The 16699-nt window shown below is 47.0% G+C and overlaps 5 protein-coding genes across 5 annotated transcripts; 3 read left to right on the plus strand and 2 right to left on the minus strand.

Annotated features, from left to right (window-relative positions):
- The first annotated feature begins 1113 nt into the window (after positions 1-1113).
- HD556DRAFT_720607 (cation transport protein-domain-containing protein) lies at positions 1114-4932 on the plus strand. The gene is made up of 20 exons (XM_041311411.1): positions 1114-1308; positions 1357-1391; positions 1442-1743; positions 1796-1904; positions 1963-2680; positions 2733-2848; positions 2908-2999; positions 3056-3102; positions 3156-3163; positions 3217-3231; positions 3278-3421; positions 3474-3635; positions 3686-3720; positions 3773-3788; positions 3845-3999; positions 4048-4067; positions 4121-4147; positions 4205-4259; positions 4308-4363; positions 4414-4932. The coding sequence occupies exons 1-20, from the start codon at positions 1216-1218 to the stop codon at positions 4675-4677; spliced, it is 2469 nt and encodes an 822-aa protein (XP_041165820.1). The 5' UTR covers positions 1114-1215; the 3' UTR covers positions 4678-4932.
- Positions 4933-6802: 1870 nt separating this feature from the next.
- HD556DRAFT_1333131 (S-adenosyl-L-methionine-dependent methyltransferase) lies at positions 6803-8286 on the plus strand. Its single transcript, XM_041301834.1, has 5 exons — positions 6803-7122; positions 7176-7305; positions 7365-7672; positions 7728-7876; positions 7944-8286. The coding sequence occupies exons 1-5, from the start codon at positions 7120-7122 to the stop codon at positions 8089-8091; spliced, it is 738 nt and encodes a 245-aa protein (XP_041165821.1). The 5' UTR covers positions 6803-7119; the 3' UTR covers positions 8092-8286.
- A 137-nt stretch (positions 8287-8423) lies between these two features.
- HD556DRAFT_1227389 (FMN-dependent dehydrogenase-domain-containing protein) lies at positions 8424-10764 on the minus strand (the record flags this gene model as incomplete). Its single annotated transcript, XM_041297161.1, has 16 exons — positions 8424-8473; positions 8522-8654; positions 8704-8783; positions 8838-9069; positions 9124-9158; positions 9211-9271; positions 9324-9614; positions 9671-9757; positions 9813-9906; positions 9961-10061; positions 10109-10238; positions 10288-10350; positions 10404-10446; positions 10500-10508; positions 10558-10590; positions 10683-10764. The coding sequence occupies 16 exons, from the start codon at positions 10762-10764 to the stop codon at positions 8424-8426; spliced, it is 1524 nt and encodes a 507-aa protein (XP_041165822.1).
- A 139-nt stretch (positions 10765-10903) lies between these two features.
- On the minus strand, positions 10904-12708 carry HD556DRAFT_720737 (phosphoenolpyruvate pyruvate domain-containing protein). Its single transcript, XM_041311412.1, has 5 exons — positions 12199-12708; positions 11939-12147; positions 11681-11882; positions 11387-11630; positions 10904-11334 (listed from the first exon to the last, which is right to left on the minus strand). Exons 1-5 carry the CDS (start codon positions 12433-12435, stop codon positions 11144-11146), a joined length of 1083 nt encoding a protein of 360 aa, XP_041165823.1. The 5' UTR covers positions 12436-12708; the 3' UTR covers positions 10904-11143.
- Positions 12709-14076: 1368 nt separating this feature from the next.
- On the plus strand, positions 14077-16276 carry HD556DRAFT_1429630 (glyoxylate dehydrogenase; the record flags this gene model as incomplete). The annotated part of the gene is made up of 13 exons (XM_041304829.1): positions 14077-14146; positions 14203-14235; positions 14306-14357; positions 14426-14488; positions 14554-14683; positions 14737-14837; positions 14893-14986; positions 15046-15132; positions 15188-15478; positions 15535-15595; positions 15649-15989; positions 16047-16179; positions 16236-16276. The coding sequence occupies 13 exons, from the start codon at positions 14077-14079 to the stop codon at positions 16274-16276; spliced, it is 1497 nt and encodes a 498-aa protein (XP_041165824.1).
- Between the last annotated feature and the right edge of the window lie 423 nt (positions 16277-16699).

Genomic DNA, 16699 nt, shown 5'->3' on the forward strand with positions numbered 1-16699 from the left:
GTCCAGTCCTTGTACTAGTAGGACCCGTCGGTTTTGGATCAATAGATGATACCTTGGGCCCCATTATTACTAGCCGCCAAATATTCCCACTGTAAAGGCCGAAGTGTATAGTTTTTCCCGCTACGTCTTCTTGTAAATGGCAAGTCCCTAGCTTCCACAGCTTCGTCGAAGCAACCTTCAAACCTCATGTACAAATGATAGAGGCCACCTTTTTTGTCGTGATGAGCGATAGCGTGCTCCCGATCGAGAAAGGGGAGAGATTTTGACTATGCATTATGATACAAGCGATCCGTTCACCTTCGGACGTTCAAACGTTCATTAACATGAATTACAATAACTACGTCTCTTTTCTCCTGTGCGGTGTAAAGCTGTCCGCGCGCAAACGAATGTGTATGTAGGTCAGTCCTTTGAGATCCGTCGAATGTCGTCGCAAGGTTTGCGATTTATGGACCAGCAGACAACGCCTATACTATATGTACGCTGAAACCGCGGTGCCAAGCGTGCGAAAGTTTCAGAACACTGTTGGTTTCCGCGGGATCATTGCAAAACGCTCTGGAACTTCTTATAATATTCGGTGTGAAGACAGACTATCGATATCACAGGTTAGCAATTATCATAATGGGACTCTCGAATTAAAACGGCCGCTGAACTTCCTCATCTCTAACAACTCTACCTATCGTCCATGTTTTCGATAATGCTTTGCTTTTACTAGCATTCTCATATTGTGCGTACTCTACTTAATACACACATTGGGCGGCATTTTTTGGCCGTTCTCTGAAGATCTCTCGTTCACTAGATAGAGCGGCATACTTACTACAGACCTATTGCTTACATCAGCATGTCACAGGATCAATGACATTATATTGCCAGTTGGAAGTGGACGTAGGGTCATTCTTGTTCTCAGCAAGTTCGCCCACCATCCTGACGCGCGATTTCGCTGTAATGTCGGCGCAGGTCTCAACAACATCTTTAGAACACGGCCCATGGCAAACCATCAGGACACATCTCAATTTCTTCCGCATACATGTTATTTTCTTGTGAGTTCCGAGTCGCCACATTTTTAGTAACACCGCTGTTTATTGGCCCATCACTGAATTTGATGACACGTGTTTTTTTAGCACTTTGACGCCCCTGATATTCTCCGGAATCCTTTATGCTAGCAATGGAAAATATCCAGTTGCATACATTGATGCGCTGTACAATTCAATCAGCGCGATGACCGTGTGCGGTCTCGCGACTGTGAACTTGAGCCAGCTTACCGCTTGGCAGCAAGTGTTGTTGTTCATCCAGATGTGTATTGGAAACCCAGTACGTTCCTTGGATCATGACTTGCTACTTCTCTAACCTTGGCTCAAGGTCATTGTGTCGTGGGTGATGGTGTACACCAGGAGGTTGTTATTCACAGCATGTATGTCGATGATATTCACTCCCAATTTTACAGGTACTACTTTGCTAAGACATTCGATCATATTATCGGAGCAGAGGCTGCCCGACAGGCCGCGATCAAGGCAAAGCAGCAACTTGCCACTGCGTCTGCAAAGAATCCTGTCGACAGCAAAGATGGATGGTCCCGCCGCATCTTCCGAAGGAAGACCAACCCTAGTACGGTACCGGAGGATTCTGCTAGTGGCTATGCTCAAACGACACCGAAGGACAGCACAAGGAGATTGAGACCCGATATGATCAGGCGCATGGATGGTCAACCTAAATTGGTCAACCCGAGCGGACGGATCACAGAAAGCGGTATGATGCGTTTCTTTGTTGAAATCTGCGATGAGCTTAAATGTGCAAGTAGAAGATCAAGGGCCCTTTCCTCGTCAACTTGAGTTGGAAAATGATATCGAGATCAAGAACCTACATGTAGATACTGTCAATATGGGGCCTGCAGATCAAAAAAATACCTCGTAGGTACCTACAGCACTACTTTTGGTACCAGCGAGCCTGACCTCTGTTTTGTATCAGTGGGCACGCACGTCGTCTTTCTGATTCAGGAACTCTGCAGGAACTCCCAAGTTGCGTGCCTGAAGCGGGTGAGGGTGCTGTAACGTCTGCATCGACTGGAATGCCACGGACAGCAACTATCGACTTTGCACCCACTGTTTCTCGTTCTCATCCCCCCCTCTTTCCTGTCGGTAGCCGAACTGGTCGCTCGGATGCGGCCGAAATCTCATCAGATATTTCAGTTTCAGGGTTCTCTGGTCCCCGTCGTCGCCGCCGCCGTTCTTCCGTAGTCCCCCAACATTCGCGCGTGCCATTAGCACAGCACCCAACCATTCAAACACATCGATCTAGGCGCACATCAAATTCGTATCATGTCGACCAATCACAGGAGCAGATGCTACGAGGGTTCGGGGGTTTTCCCATGCCCCACGAGCTGTTGGGGATGTTGTTTGGTTGGCTGTTTCCCAATACCACGAATAGACTGAAGAGAACTGTGACGATTCCTATTACTACTACACTGACGGGCGGTGGGCTGGGACGGACTATGAGTATCCCTGGGAGGCCAACACACGGCGGAAGCGTTAGCGCTAAGGAGGGTACGAAGCCTGTAACGTATATTTCGTTCGATGCCGTCGTCGGGCGGAATTCTGCGTTTCATTTTTCGACCAACGAACAGCTTGAGGAATTGGGTGGAGTTGAATATCGGGCACTGAATGTCCTGCTATGGTTAGTTGCATCTGTGAGTGATCTTGTTTTCATGTTGTCCTCATCAACTTAAAATGCCTTCGTAGTATCATATAGTCGTCCAACTAGTTTCCTTCGTGGTGATTGCTCCTTACATGTCACTGCCAAAGTGGGCGAGCGATTTCGTACCTCCTGCCCAATTTAAAATAATTACGGTTCCTTGGTGAGCAGCATCTTACAGCGCTAAGTAACAAGACCTCAACTAACGGAACCTGAATGTAGGTTTTCATTGTTCCAAGTCGTATCGGCGTACACAAATGCCGGAACTTCTCTTGTCGACCAGAGCATGGTGCCCTTCCAGACAGCTTATCCAAGCGAGTATCATATATCGTATGTACTGGATACCACTGCTGACATTTTCTTGGTTAAGTGATCTTCTTTATGATATTTTGTATCTTGGCTGGCAACACTGCATTTGTGAGTATCAGTGAGCTCGTTTTAACAACATAATAACCATTCATCATCGTTAGCCTGTACTGTGAGTTTTCAATCTGGGATGCATAAGAATTTTTACTCAAAAACAACCTGAAGGCTCCGGTTTCTCATGTAAGCATGCTATCTCTGTGATAAACTCGTTGTTCATCGTAGGCAGCTGGATCATCACGAAACTCGTACCGAGGGATTCTCGACTGAATGAAACGCTGCATTTCCTCCTGGACCATCCTCGCCGATGCTTTTTTTATCTTTTCCCTTCGTACCAAACTTGGTTTCTCCTTACAATTCTGGTCGTCATGAAGTACGCACACCCCAGGACTATCTCTATCATCATACTGAACTCGGCAATATAGCTTTACAGACTGGTTCTGCTTTTTGGTCCTTGATATTGGTAACCCTGATATCGATTCCATACCTTTAGGAACGAGAGTTGTCGCTGGATTATATCAGGCTATTGCTGTTCGTGCTGCGGGGTTTGGAATAGTTCCGCTTGCCAGAGTAGCTCCTGCTGTCAAGTTAGGTTGAGCAATTGTTGTATGGAAAAGGCTCTAACTTCAGGGAACAGGGTCATATATGTTATCATGATGTATGTTAGTGTATGTGAGTGCCTCAATTATCTTGACGATACGCGTAAAACTGATTGCCTGTCAAGACCCTATTGCACTAAGGTGCGTTCGCCCCTGGCAATCGTGCAGATAGGTAATTATGATGCTCATCAATCTAGTGTCCGCTCGACAAACGTCTACGAAGAGCAATCCCTGGGTATATACAAGGATGATGATGATTCAGAGGATGAAAATGCCTTTTCAACTGCAGGCCCGAGGATGACGGTATGGTCTCGATACTTGGCCATGCATGCACGTCGACAACTGGCATTTGGTATGTCTGATTTTCTCGTCTGATGACTTGTCTCATATGGCTATCAAGACATGTGGTGGTTGTGTCTCGTAAGCTTGTACGCAGTCATCGTGGGGGAGTAGACTGAATTTCTCTGACGTAGGCACTGGTGTTGATCTGTGTCATAGAGGTGAGCAGCCCAACAGCCGAGGATTCGCAACGGTTCTAATAGCTCAACTAATGGTAGCGCGGAAACTTGGACAACACCGAGATACAGGGCTGGTTCAATATCTTTACTATCAGTATGTCCCCATCGTATCGAATTGCGGACTCTGCTCAACTCCGACAAGTTTTTGAATTAGTCTCAGCGTACGGCACTGTTGGTCTCAGTCTTGGGATACCTACCGTAAGTGATGGAGATGCTGATCATTGAAATGTTCTTATCTGTTGTGGTAGGAAAATTACTCATTTTCCGGTGCCTTGAAGCCTCTTTCAAAACTTATACTATGCCTGGTCATGCTTCGCGGGCGACATCGTGGTCTCCCGGTGGCCATCGACCGTGCTATCATGCTCCCTGATTTTGAAAAGACGAAGGACGAGCCGCCCGTCCCTGTCACGGATGATAACAGACAAGCAAGCCCACACGGCGAATCTCTGCACACGCGCGAGCCCCTTTCGCAAGAGGACGGTCTGGCTTCCAGCAACCAGGATCTAGATTAGTTCGAGGGATGGTTGACGGAAGATGGGAAACGGAGTGGCAGCTAGTATGCACACAACGTGGGGTCGCATGTGCACTCTGGCATCTAGTATGAACTTATACTTCGTGGCAGTCGCGTCATGGTGACGAGCTGACGTTGCCTTCTACTACCCTGATCTATTAGACAAATGGCACGGTGGCACGTAGACCTAATGAGCGACTACAGGACGTTAACGAGTGTATTCGTCTGCATTATCTTTCGAGGAGAACTCTGACTCAATAGTCTGTCGGGCCCGTGTTACCAAGTCTTGTGCTCGCAGCGGCATGCACTTGTCTGTGGCAAGCAAGAAAGGTTGGCGTGGTGGGCTAGACAGCAGCGGCAGGTAGTAGTCTCGCCAATGCGCCACGTTCGTTGTTCTACGGACATTCGATGTGACTAACATGACCAATTTTTCCTATGGTGGGAGTCAATTTGGGGAATAAGCAACAGAGGGCGCCTTGCCTGTTGGGTCTTAGACTCGTGACCAGTCCGTCTATGAGGCAAGGTCTAGTTGGGTCTGAGTGACTAAGATTGTACGATAAATAAAAAGCTGTGAGTGCGTAGCAGCAACAAGAAAAGTGAATGTGAATTCCAAAATGTTCGCTAAGCCAAAATCAGTTTCATCCGAATCAAATACCGGACTTGAATCGAAATACCGTGACAGGCCCGAACTCGACGGTGGGCACAATCGCGCGACCACCATAAGGAGCCCGAGTCGGCCGCCATCATGGTGAAACCAGTAGCATGAACAAAGATTGCCAAACGAAGTCATCTTGGAGGTGCCAATTTGCCGCAAGATGGATGTATCAAATACGAAGTCACGCAACTCTACTTTGAGGGGACAAATGATATTTCGAGACAATGCAAGGGCCACCTAAGTATTAGCACGGTCCGCCACCTGGCAGATCTGACATTGAATGCAGTTAACTCATAGCGTGAATTGCATTGAATGAGTGCATATGGTGTTTACGAACAAGCTGCCCTCATGGTATGGAGCAAGGTAGAAGGGGCTAACACTAGTTTGCGATGTGTTGATGAACGATAAACGATCTTTTATTGATGATAAAAACGTTCACTCCTTACATAATTTGGACGCATCCTATTTATATTTGCGCCCTCTCAATGTGTTTATCGTGTGACCTGTCACACTCTATCATGTCTGTAAACTCACGGAACAACGGGAGATAATTATTGTCTAGCTATTTCAGCAACAGAAGACAGTTGCTGATCAACTTTCTGGGTGCAGTCAACGAAATATATACGAACTTTAAAACTTTACCGAGATTTTGGACAGACAAGAAATAAATCCATTTGCTTGTTGTCGTGGAAGGAAGGCCTCGTGTTCTCAACGAATAATACGGACGGCAAGACAATAAGATCTGTTTGAGCCTATACCGTTGAAATAAATCGGTAAGATTGGCCTTGTCAGCCGGTCGAACATAAATCATACCATACCTTGTGGAGACAAAGTTCATGTCTGTCAAAAGGCCTCGTACACGGCACTATTAGTTCGCCCGAAAAACCTGCAGGGAAGGCGGGGAATTCATGCAGTGAGTCTGTGCAATATTGACCCTATCAATGATGCCGGAGCTAGACTCAGATCGGGAGCCTTTATGCTCAATATTGACTGCATACGAATGAAGACTATCAGCTCAAAGGGGTACAAATGGAAGACATACAGTATTGGTTGCCCGATGATCAAGCAAGCTTGCACTAGTACTGCTTGAGCAAGATCATATTATATTATAAGCAAAATCAAAGTTAAACATCAGTTTGTTTAGTCACTGAATTTTCAAAGTTTCAGTCATCCTAGTTCAAGTCACTAACTTGAAAAAAGACGACACTACCATTTCCGTGACATAATCACTGGAAACTTATCTCAGCGACCCGTGACAAACACGCTGGAATCAATTGATCCTGCCATGCCTACAGGAGCTCAGCGATAAGTGGGCACTGGGCAGAGATCCGAGTAATATGTGTAATTCAGATGATGGATCTAAGAGCGTTCTTCAACTCTGCGCCTTCAATATTCAATAGATACAAAGTCGAACAAACAACTGAACGCAAATATTCACCATTCATGCACGTGATCGATCTATGATCAATGCACCCGCTCGTACCCACAAATCGAAGCGAAAGAGTTCATGATGTCGATGCTGCTATTCGTCAGACGGATTCAGATGCAGCGTTGGCACGACTATCCGCAGTTAGGAAAGGCTATCTGAACGACCGCTTCATCAGTTCCCTGGTACCTCGGGCACAGCTACAGCCCCTGCGGCCACCATTGATCAATACTGGCACCTATGTGCGATCTGAAGCCATCGACAGACTTGTGGAACAATGGCTTGAACTCTCCAAGCCCGAAGGGCAACTTTGTCAGATTGTCAGTCTCGGAGCAGGGAGCGATACACGGTTTTGGCGTTTGATGGTGATTAATGGCTTCCTGCCTTCAACGACGGGCTGACAGTGAACGACCAGTAGGATGGACCCTGGAAAGAACAGCTTGGAGCGTATTTCGAACTCGACTTTCCGGACGTGACCCTGAAGAAAGCAATGGCCATTCGCAATCCGAGGAGTGGGCTGAGCACTACTCTTGGTCATTCGGAATTAGGTCAGTGAGGTTGCCCAGCGATGTGCAAATAATCACTTCTGCAATGATCCTTGTCACAGATCTTGGCGGGCAGGCTTTGCACTCGTCCAGATATCACCTTTTGCCATGTGATCTTCGCAACCCACCCGCAGATATTTTTCCAGGGCTCTTCAAAGAGTATCTGTCACCTGCTCTTCCAACACTTCTGTTGTTTGAATGCGTGCTGGTTTACATGTCTCCGGAGGCCTCATCCACCTTGATCCAATGGTTTGTCGACTTCTTCAGCCCAAGCACCCACATTCCATCGCCAGGCACTCTGGGATGTACGGTGTATGAAATGTTCGGGCTGGAGGATGCCTTTGGGCAGGTCATGATGAACAATCTTCGAGTAAGTCATCCACTTTGACGTTGACTGTTCGATCTTAGTGCAATGTATCACAAAGGCGAGAAATGTGTCCCTTCCTGGGGCGAAGCCATATCCTTCATTAGAGTCTCTCCCCGCCCGTTTCTTAAGGCATGGATTCACTTCTGCGAAGGCGCTGACGCTTCGTAACATCAGAAGTAATTACATAGAGCCATCGGAATTAGAAAGGTAAGTCTTCTTCTTATGTCATACTTAATACGATTCAGTAAATCTCGTTTATCTGTATTTGACACAGAATATCTAGCCTTGAAATGCTTGATGAGGTCGAAGAGCTCAATCTCGTTCTGGAACATTATGCAATCACATGGGGTATGAAGGCCTCATCAGCTGCGACAGTATCCCCATGGATTGAATGGGGCTTACGTCCGGTCAAACAAGCTTGACTCCATCTTTTGTTATCAGAATCCTTTTTGATCCATCCATTAGCGGATCTGGCAGTGCGCAGTATTGTGATTAGTACATTCCTAGTGTCAAATGTGGATCCAGCAGATGTGATCATGTTCTAGTGCAAGCGGAGTATAAAATGCGTCTAACTGTTCTCATAAAACAAAGAGAAGGACAAGAGAAGGAAGAGCCAGAGTTCGTGATTTTTACTATTTTTACGGCACTGCAAACGTCAATCGAAGTCTATTTCAGATTGACCGATAAATCATGTAAATAATCTACAATGGCATGACGGAGGTTCAAGAGTCCGGCTCTAGTCTAGCACAAATGTCTACAGCTTATTCTTGATGTCTCTGAGACGGGCACCTTGAAGTCGCTCGTCTACAAGGACATTGTATTAGAATACGAAAGAAAAGATACGAGACTTACAGTTGCTCTCATAAAGGTTATCACTAGGCACAGAGACTATGTGCAAGTGGATGTTTGAGGCGTCAACCATCTCTGGTATAACTTCCTTTATGCTACATGCCCCCAGCAAGCGCATGTTCATTTCAAACTCATCCTATCAGCGTGGTCAGAAGATGTAGAATTTTAGGGGAGAAGGAACACACATGCAAAATTTGAAGGGCCTGGTCAATACCTTCAGGCCCATAAGCTGAGTACGCATACAAGAACGGGCGGCCAACCCCAACTGTACAAGGATCAACATAAAGAATGACTAAAGCAATGCATCACGGATACTTACCAGCTGTAGCACCCAATGCAACGGCTTTCAATACGTCAGTCGCACGGCGGACACCACCATCAATGAAGAGCTGGAACTTCGCATTGGGAAACGACAGTCCACGTTTTTCTTTGAGTTTGGTGGTAACTTCAACGAGCACTTCAAGACCCGACCGTGCGAAGTCGAGCTGACGTCCACCGTGATTCGATAGGACGACGCCACTAAGTCCGATGTCGTATGCTTCGAGTGCATCCTAGCATCAAAATGTATGTAAGGTTCGATACTAGGAAAGGATGACTTAAAGTACCTCCCAACATTGGACGCCTTTCAGGATCAGGGGCACTTCAAAATTATGAGACCTAGCAGTTTTTAGACGAGTGCTTCTGCCTCTTACTGTTAGTGATACTCCTAAACCATGCCATATCAGACCAATTCAATCCAGGGTCAATGAAAGACTGTCGGCCAATATGAGCCGTATACCACCATGAAACCCTAAATATCACTCACGCTGATAGCTCGCGCAGCTCCCTGGGAGCGGTCAACACCCCCTTGGTCCGCCTTGCTAACTTCCGAGGGGTCTTCAGCTTCAAACTTCTGTCGCATGTCTTTCTCTCTGCGGCCCAGTTGGGGGGCATCAACGGTGATGAATAGACCTTTGATACCACGTTTCTCGGCATGCCGTACTATGCGTTTCGTAATTTCGCGATCTTTATTGACATAAAGTTGGAAAAATTGAACTTGGCCAGGGGCTGCAGCATCCATGATTTCATCGAAAGAGCATGACGCAAGGGTTGGGATCTGTAGCGAACATGGTAACGGCACTTTAATAATATGAATGTATCAGAAATGCAGACCATTTGAATAATGCCATGCTTCGCCGCCGCCCGTGTCAAATTCAACTCGCCATCGGGATGACCCAACTTTCCCAAAGCTGTCGCAGTCTGTAGAATAAACCATTTAGAATATTAAACACTTGATCGGAAGCAAAGAATGTACGATATAGACGGGCATGCTTGACTTCTGCCCTAATATTGTTGTCGACCAATCAACTCTTGTTACATCTTTGAGAATTCTTGGACGGAACCATATCCTGGAGCATGGAACTTCTATCAGATTCCATACGTTAGTTTATGGTTAGATATACCTATGAAAGGCAGCATGATTCTCCCTGTTCGTAATTTCATCATCAGCTGCTGAAGAGTAATACGCCCATGCTTTCTCCGCCATGGTATATTTCGCGATGGCCTGTGAAATACATGAGTATATGCTTTGTGCACATGGTGAAAGCAAACCTCAAAGTCATGCAGGTTCAAAATCTCAGAAAGGGGTGGGCGAGCAGCAATGCGTTGTTGACGTGCACGTTCTTCATCAGTAATTTTCACCTCAACCTTTTCCACAGTCGTGAGATCAACACTCCCCAAACTGACGCAAGTGAGTTTTGGCCATGATCATGTCAATGGAAAACACCGACTGTTTCTCAGGCTTGAGGTTAGTCGTAATGGCATCTGGTGGATGGATTGGGTCATACTCTGCACTGCCAGGATGTCATAAGAAACAAAAAAAAAGCGGGCATAGAGAATGACGTACGTCGCGTCCTTTCCAGCATACTTCAGGATTATCTTGCTTCCACCTGTGGTCATTAATCAGTCGATGTACATCTGTACCAGAGAGGTTGTATTTCACCAGGGTGGTCTATGAAGGTACAATCAGTCCAGACTTCATCATATTGCAATGGGCTCACCGTCCAGGAAGTCTGTGACATCATAAACCTTGCCTACAGAAAAAGGTCCAAGTCAGCTATTCGCTTATGTCGATTCCAAAGTAGACGAGTAGAGGGCCGAAATTATATTTGAAATATGAACCCACCATGTACAATGATCCAACAGCTCTCGCGGCTGTTGTGCACAGCGACTTCCTTGCCAGAGTACCTCTTGCTTGAGCTTGCCATGGTGGTTGTAAGAGAACTTGGACACGACGAGTTTGAGAACTTACAAGCGTACCGTGGCCAGACTCCAAGGTCATAAGAACCAACGGAACGCCGTGGCCGACTCGATGCCGGATGGAGTATTTCTGGAGTCGGCGACCCATTCCGGGAACCTGTGATCGTCGACATTGCATATATGGGTAACTTGGTGAAATTTACACATTATCACCAAGAGTGTATTGCATGCATGTGCAGCTTGTAGAGAGGTAAAGAAAAATCTAATAATAACAGCGTAATGATAGTAATGCCGATGCCCGTCCCGTATACAATTGAAACATTCGGAAGATGAATTAGAATGGAACAGTAACGAGAAAGATGTCAAAGACTCAAAGCCAAATCAGCACTAAATGACATCGAACGAACTGCCTCCCGCCTTTGCGTCTAGGTCGACAACGTCTTGGAGACCCATGACTTCAAAGAAGGCCTTGGGATCCATGCCCTTGGCCGACGAAAAGTCGGTGCCAGTCTTCTTCAGGGATCTCATGGCAGCACGAATGCCATGCACGGCAGCGACACAAGATACGAGTGAGAAAACTGGAAGTAGGTTCAGACATCTCTTCTCATGTAGGCAACGTGCGCAACTTACTGATGACCTTAGCACCGAGAGCCTCAGCCTCCTTGGTAGTGAAGGAAGGCGTTAAGCCACCAGAAATAACATTTACAAGAACGGGTTTAGGCTTCAAAGCTTCGACCGTGGAGGTTAGAAGCGCAGCAGTCTTAACGCCTTCGATGAAGCAGACATCGGCACCGGCATCAGCCGCCAACTGCAACCGAAAGACGGCTTCTTCCATGCCAAGCACTTGAGCGGAGTCGGTACGTCCAATAATGACCTATTAAGATACATTAGATCGTATATTAAGAATCGCGAAGCATCACTTACGAAGTTCGAACCACCAGGGAAAGAGTCACGAGCAATGACGGCTGCTCGAATACGGGTAACAAATTCCTCTCGGGAGACAACTTGCTTGCCAATCAAGTGACCGCAACGCTTAGTTTGCACTTGGTCCTCGATGTGCATGCCAGCAACACCAGCGCGGATGTATTGATAGACTGTACGAGCAACCATAGCAGTACCACCGAAGCTGAATTGTACAAAGGCGTTAGCCGAAATGTCGGTACATATATGAGATGTACTTGCCCAGTATCAGCATCGGCAATAACAGGAGTGGTTGGACTTAAGCCGCACACCATCTGTGCGCTTTGGACGAAGTCGTTCAATGTAGCAATGGCAAGGTCGGGCATGCCAAGACGCGAAGCGGTGGTTGCTGCACCACTTTGGTATAAACAGTCGAAACCAGCTTCGAGTGCGCAACGGGCACTAATGCCATCACAAATACCAGGGGCAATCTGGTAGGACAACTGAGAACACCTTATGCACGGAGGAGACATTTCACTTACAACAATACCTGGCCTAGCAAGCATTTGACGAAGACGGGTAGCAGCGTCAGGAGAGAGTTCTCCCTCCAGGAAGTTCTCCGGGTCGAGACGGGGGTTGTAGTAAACATCAGCTTTACGCGCCGCCTGGGGTGCCGGAGACTGGGAGGTACCCTTATCTTCAGGCTCGTCAGGACTGACTTGAACAACTGGTGCTTCGCTAGAATCGGAGCTCTTGAAAAAATCAAGACCAGGTGCCATTGAGAAGAAAAATTTAGATATGTAGAAACGAAAAGTGCGAGTGAGCAACAGCTTGAAAAGCTTGAGAGGGTTGAAGTTTAATGTGGACAGGCAGCCAGGGCAAGGAAAGGAAGGGAGATGATATCGATGGTAAACAATATGTACGGCCTTATAACCTTCGGGTGATTTACATATCGAATGTTCCGCGGCAGCAAAAAACCGTAAACCGGCAGAAAAAGGGTAACGTATACGGCGTCAAGGATACAACCCATACAAGCTGTTTCAGCCACAATCTCTTTCGTTCAGTTGAGATTCGATTTGGACATGGAAAAAAAGAAAGGTGTTGCGGAGACAAGCGGGGCAGAGAAGAGGATGAAAGGGGAAAAGCACGGAATACCTATCAGATTGATGCGGAGCAAGGGGAAACCGGGAAGAGTGTGAGGTCTTGGCAGCACACTAGTACTCCGAAATACACATTGCCGGCAGTCAATAGAAGCGCGAAGCGAAATTCCCGTGACGGCGCTAACTCATCAAGTTAACCCGAGGCATGCGGCAGAGCTCACAGCTCTAAGACAGCACATCAGCGCTGATCGACGAAAGGAGCATAAGAGAGTAGCCATGCGAAACAGCTTCAAGTTGGAAACCGACTACCGGTGCACATACTAGAAAGGACGGAATTTGAGCGGAGGTACAGTCACTTTGTTGGTAAGACAAAATAAAGATTTCCTAAAATAGTTATGTAAATGTTCGAAATGCTTCCGCTTATGGTCCCGTGGCAAGATTTTCTCACGGGCGGAAGCCCTGGCACCTTTAAGCTTGATACGTATTACTTTGCTTAATAGGCTTTAATAGGCCGGATGGACGGTGTTAGGTAAGCAGGGGCCCGCACCAATTTTGTTATCGGGGGTTTTACACCTACCACGGTGCAGCCTAGAGCCCGTGCAGTATAGCTCACGTCAAACTTGTATACAGTTATTTACCTTTGTACACAAATGGAAAATCTCAATTCGGAAACCTTCGAGAATTATGGTTTCTCGAAAGACCAATGAACGTTCTGCTCGTTTCCGTGTGCCAAGGTTTGTCCAATACCTAATCTTCGAACCCCGCCCAGATCGAATCTGCTACACAATGAATATCTGCATTCCATGGATCAACCGTTGCGCTCCGAACACCTCGAGCCTGAGGCACAAGTGTCATGCATCATGGATGTCGGAGTTAGGGGGGTTCGGTATCGGTATCGATGGGCATCCTGATGATGATCATGATCTGAGTGCAGACACGAGTGACCAGTCCAGCATTGGGCCATTTTTTCTCACAGGCTCGTGATGATCAAGAGATATGCAGAACGACTACTCAGAAGGTGTTGATCATGACGCGTCTGACGAGCGAGCACGTGCATGATGCTATCGTACTTTCGCCCAAAGTCCGTATGCGCGTACGCCAATTTTCCTTCCATTGTCCGGTCTATCCCCGACTTGCAATACTCAATCCGTGTACTCCCTATCCATAGCGGAAGACAGTCTGCCCCTAATGGCATACTCTACGACGTAAACCATACACGCGATCTCCCGCACACTCCGCTTGGAGCATTCAAAAACTCGATAAGAAGAGTTCTAACAAAACACGGAGATACTACCCCCATTAAATTCGAACATTGCTGACATGTCTCTAATTTCTACTCAAACGGTCGCCGAGCACGCCACTCCCTCAAGCTGTTGGATAATTGTACACGGTGTGTGGATCGCGCAATGTCCACCATTTATTCGGCTTACCAACATTTTACACAAGGCAAAGTGTACGATGTCACAGATTTTCTCCCCGGTACGTCACTGGTTCGGCATAAAGTGAATGAAAGGCCGCGTTCTCATCGCTTTCTGTTGTTGTTTTCCAGAACATCCTGGTGGCAGCAAGATCATCCTGAAGTATGCTGGTGCGGATGCAACGTAAGGATCATCGCATTTGTACATAGCCTAGCCTATTGAGGAACTTACCGGCTATCGTGGAATATCAGTGAAGCATATGACCCTATCCACCCTCCAGATGCCATCACGACTCATCTACCCAAGGATAAGCAGTGAGTGGTGACCGTATCAGGACTTTCTGGAACATATTAATCGCCGAGTCGTGTGATCTGCGCAGCCTTGGCGCTATTGATCCGAAGACTGCAATCAAAATTGTCAAGGAAGTCTCTGCAGAAGAGAAGATTCGCCAAGAATTGATGGTAGCTCGGCCCTCCTTGGATGAAATTGTTAATCTGCATGATTTCGAGGTGAGTACTTCGCACCAGCAAGATCCTGTGACTTAACCACTGGTCTTTGAAAGGCAGTCGCAAAAGTAATCCTCCCTCCTAAAGCATGGGCCTACTACTCATCAGCATCTGATGATGAAATTACCATCCGGGAAAATCGCGCCGCATACCAAAGGTTCGTCCGGTGTTGTCCATAATTGATAATTAAAATATTTTCCAACGTTTTCTAGAATATGGTTCCGTCCCCGTATTCTCCGTGATGTCTCAGTTGTCGATTGGTCGACAACTATTCTCGGTCAGAGATCCTCGCTTCCGGTTTACATTGTAAGGCCTTGGCATTCTCATGACTTATAAATGGTGTTGGACTCACCTGGGTCTGCCAGTCTGCCACAGCACTTGGCAAGCTTGGCCATCCAGATGGAGAACTCAACCTGACCAGAGCAGCCGGCAAGCATGGCGTAATCCAGATGGTAATGAAAAAAAAAATCAAATTGATGCTGGCTATTGTTAACTAGCGATGCAAAGATTCCAACGCTTGCATCTTGCGCGTTCGATGAGATCGTTGATGCCGCGGTCCCCGGCCAGGTCCAGTTCCTGCAGCTATATGTCAACCGTGACCGAGAGATCACAAGGAGATATGTCCAACATGCTGAGAAGCGTGGTGTGAAGGGCCTCTTCATCACCGTCGATGCCCCTCAGCTCGGTCGCCGCGAGAAGGATATGCGCATGAAATTTGTTGATGAATCAGGGGTTGCAAAAGTCCAAGAAAATCAGTCCGGAATTAGGAAGGATGAAGGCGTTGCCCGCGCCATATCTGTAGGTGCAAGCAAATCTTACGTGATGGATGATATTGAAATTTGTGCATTAATCAGACCTTCATTGATCCTTCATTGTCGTGGAAGGACATTCCGTGGTTCAAGAGCATCACCAATAGTCAGTGCTTTCTGGGCCGAGGCCCTAAATTATATCTCACGCTTTCATCCCAGTGCCCATCGTCCTCAAGGGTGTTGCTACACCCGAAGACGCACTCATGGCCTACGACTATGGTCTTGCTGGAATTGTCCTATCTAATCATGGTGGTCGACAACTAGACACGGCTAGATCCGGTGTCGAGAACCTGATTGAGGTTGTTGCCGCTCTCAAGACCCGTGGCCCTTGGCCCAACCCTAAATTCGAAGTCTTCGTTGATGGTGGCATTCGGAGAGCCTCCGACGTCCTCAAGGCTATCGCCCTTGGAGCATCAGCCGTTGGTGTCGGTCGGGCATTTATGTATTCGTTCTGCGCCTATGGACAGGACGGGGTTGAAAAAGCTTTCGAAATATTCCGTGTGAGTGGATCGGGCAATTGCAGTATGCATGTCTGATAAGGTTGTTCTCAAATATAGGATGAGCTGGAAATGAACATGCGGCTTCTTGGCACCCGTACCATAGATGAACTGTCACCTGAATTGGTCGACGCAAACGCCCTCCACTCGCATGTTGGCCTCACTCCTACAGATAACCTGTATAATACTACATGTGAGTTCATGCCGTTCTATCGCTTGATGAGTTCCTTCTAAACATGTGTTTCGAAGATCAACCCCTGGCACTTGCCCAGTTCAAGACCAAGCTATGACATTGGGGTCCTGTATTTGAGTTTTACGTATATCGTTCATCTTTGCTCTTGAATCTTTGAGTTTAGTTCTAAATAGTTATGCTGCGCATGACATAAATGATGCACACACCCTATATCCCGACGCATATAGTGAATTCTGTAGGACCATTCGAGTGGTCAAGTGTTATTTTGTATTATCATGATGGGCGATAAAAACAATAGCGCCGAGGTGCATAGTATGACATTGAGCGCAATTTAGATCGAGGATACCCGAGCCTCGAGGACGCACTATATGATGACGTCACTCGTGAAAGATAATTAAGAATGCCGGGGATTGGCCGAATCTGTCAGATAAGAGTTCGTAAGCCAAGCCTAGTACTATACTAAATTCAACTAGGGGTTCGCTGTGCGAACTAAATCACACGCCAAGTTATACCCAGTCGT

Source organism: Suillus plorans, assembly GCF_016647745.1.
Source record: "Suillus plorans strain S12 chromosome Unknown HD556scaffold_5, whole genome shotgun sequence".
NCBI classification, from domain to species: Eukaryota; Fungi; Basidiomycota; class Agaricomycetes; order Boletales; family Suillaceae; genus Suillus; species Suillus plorans.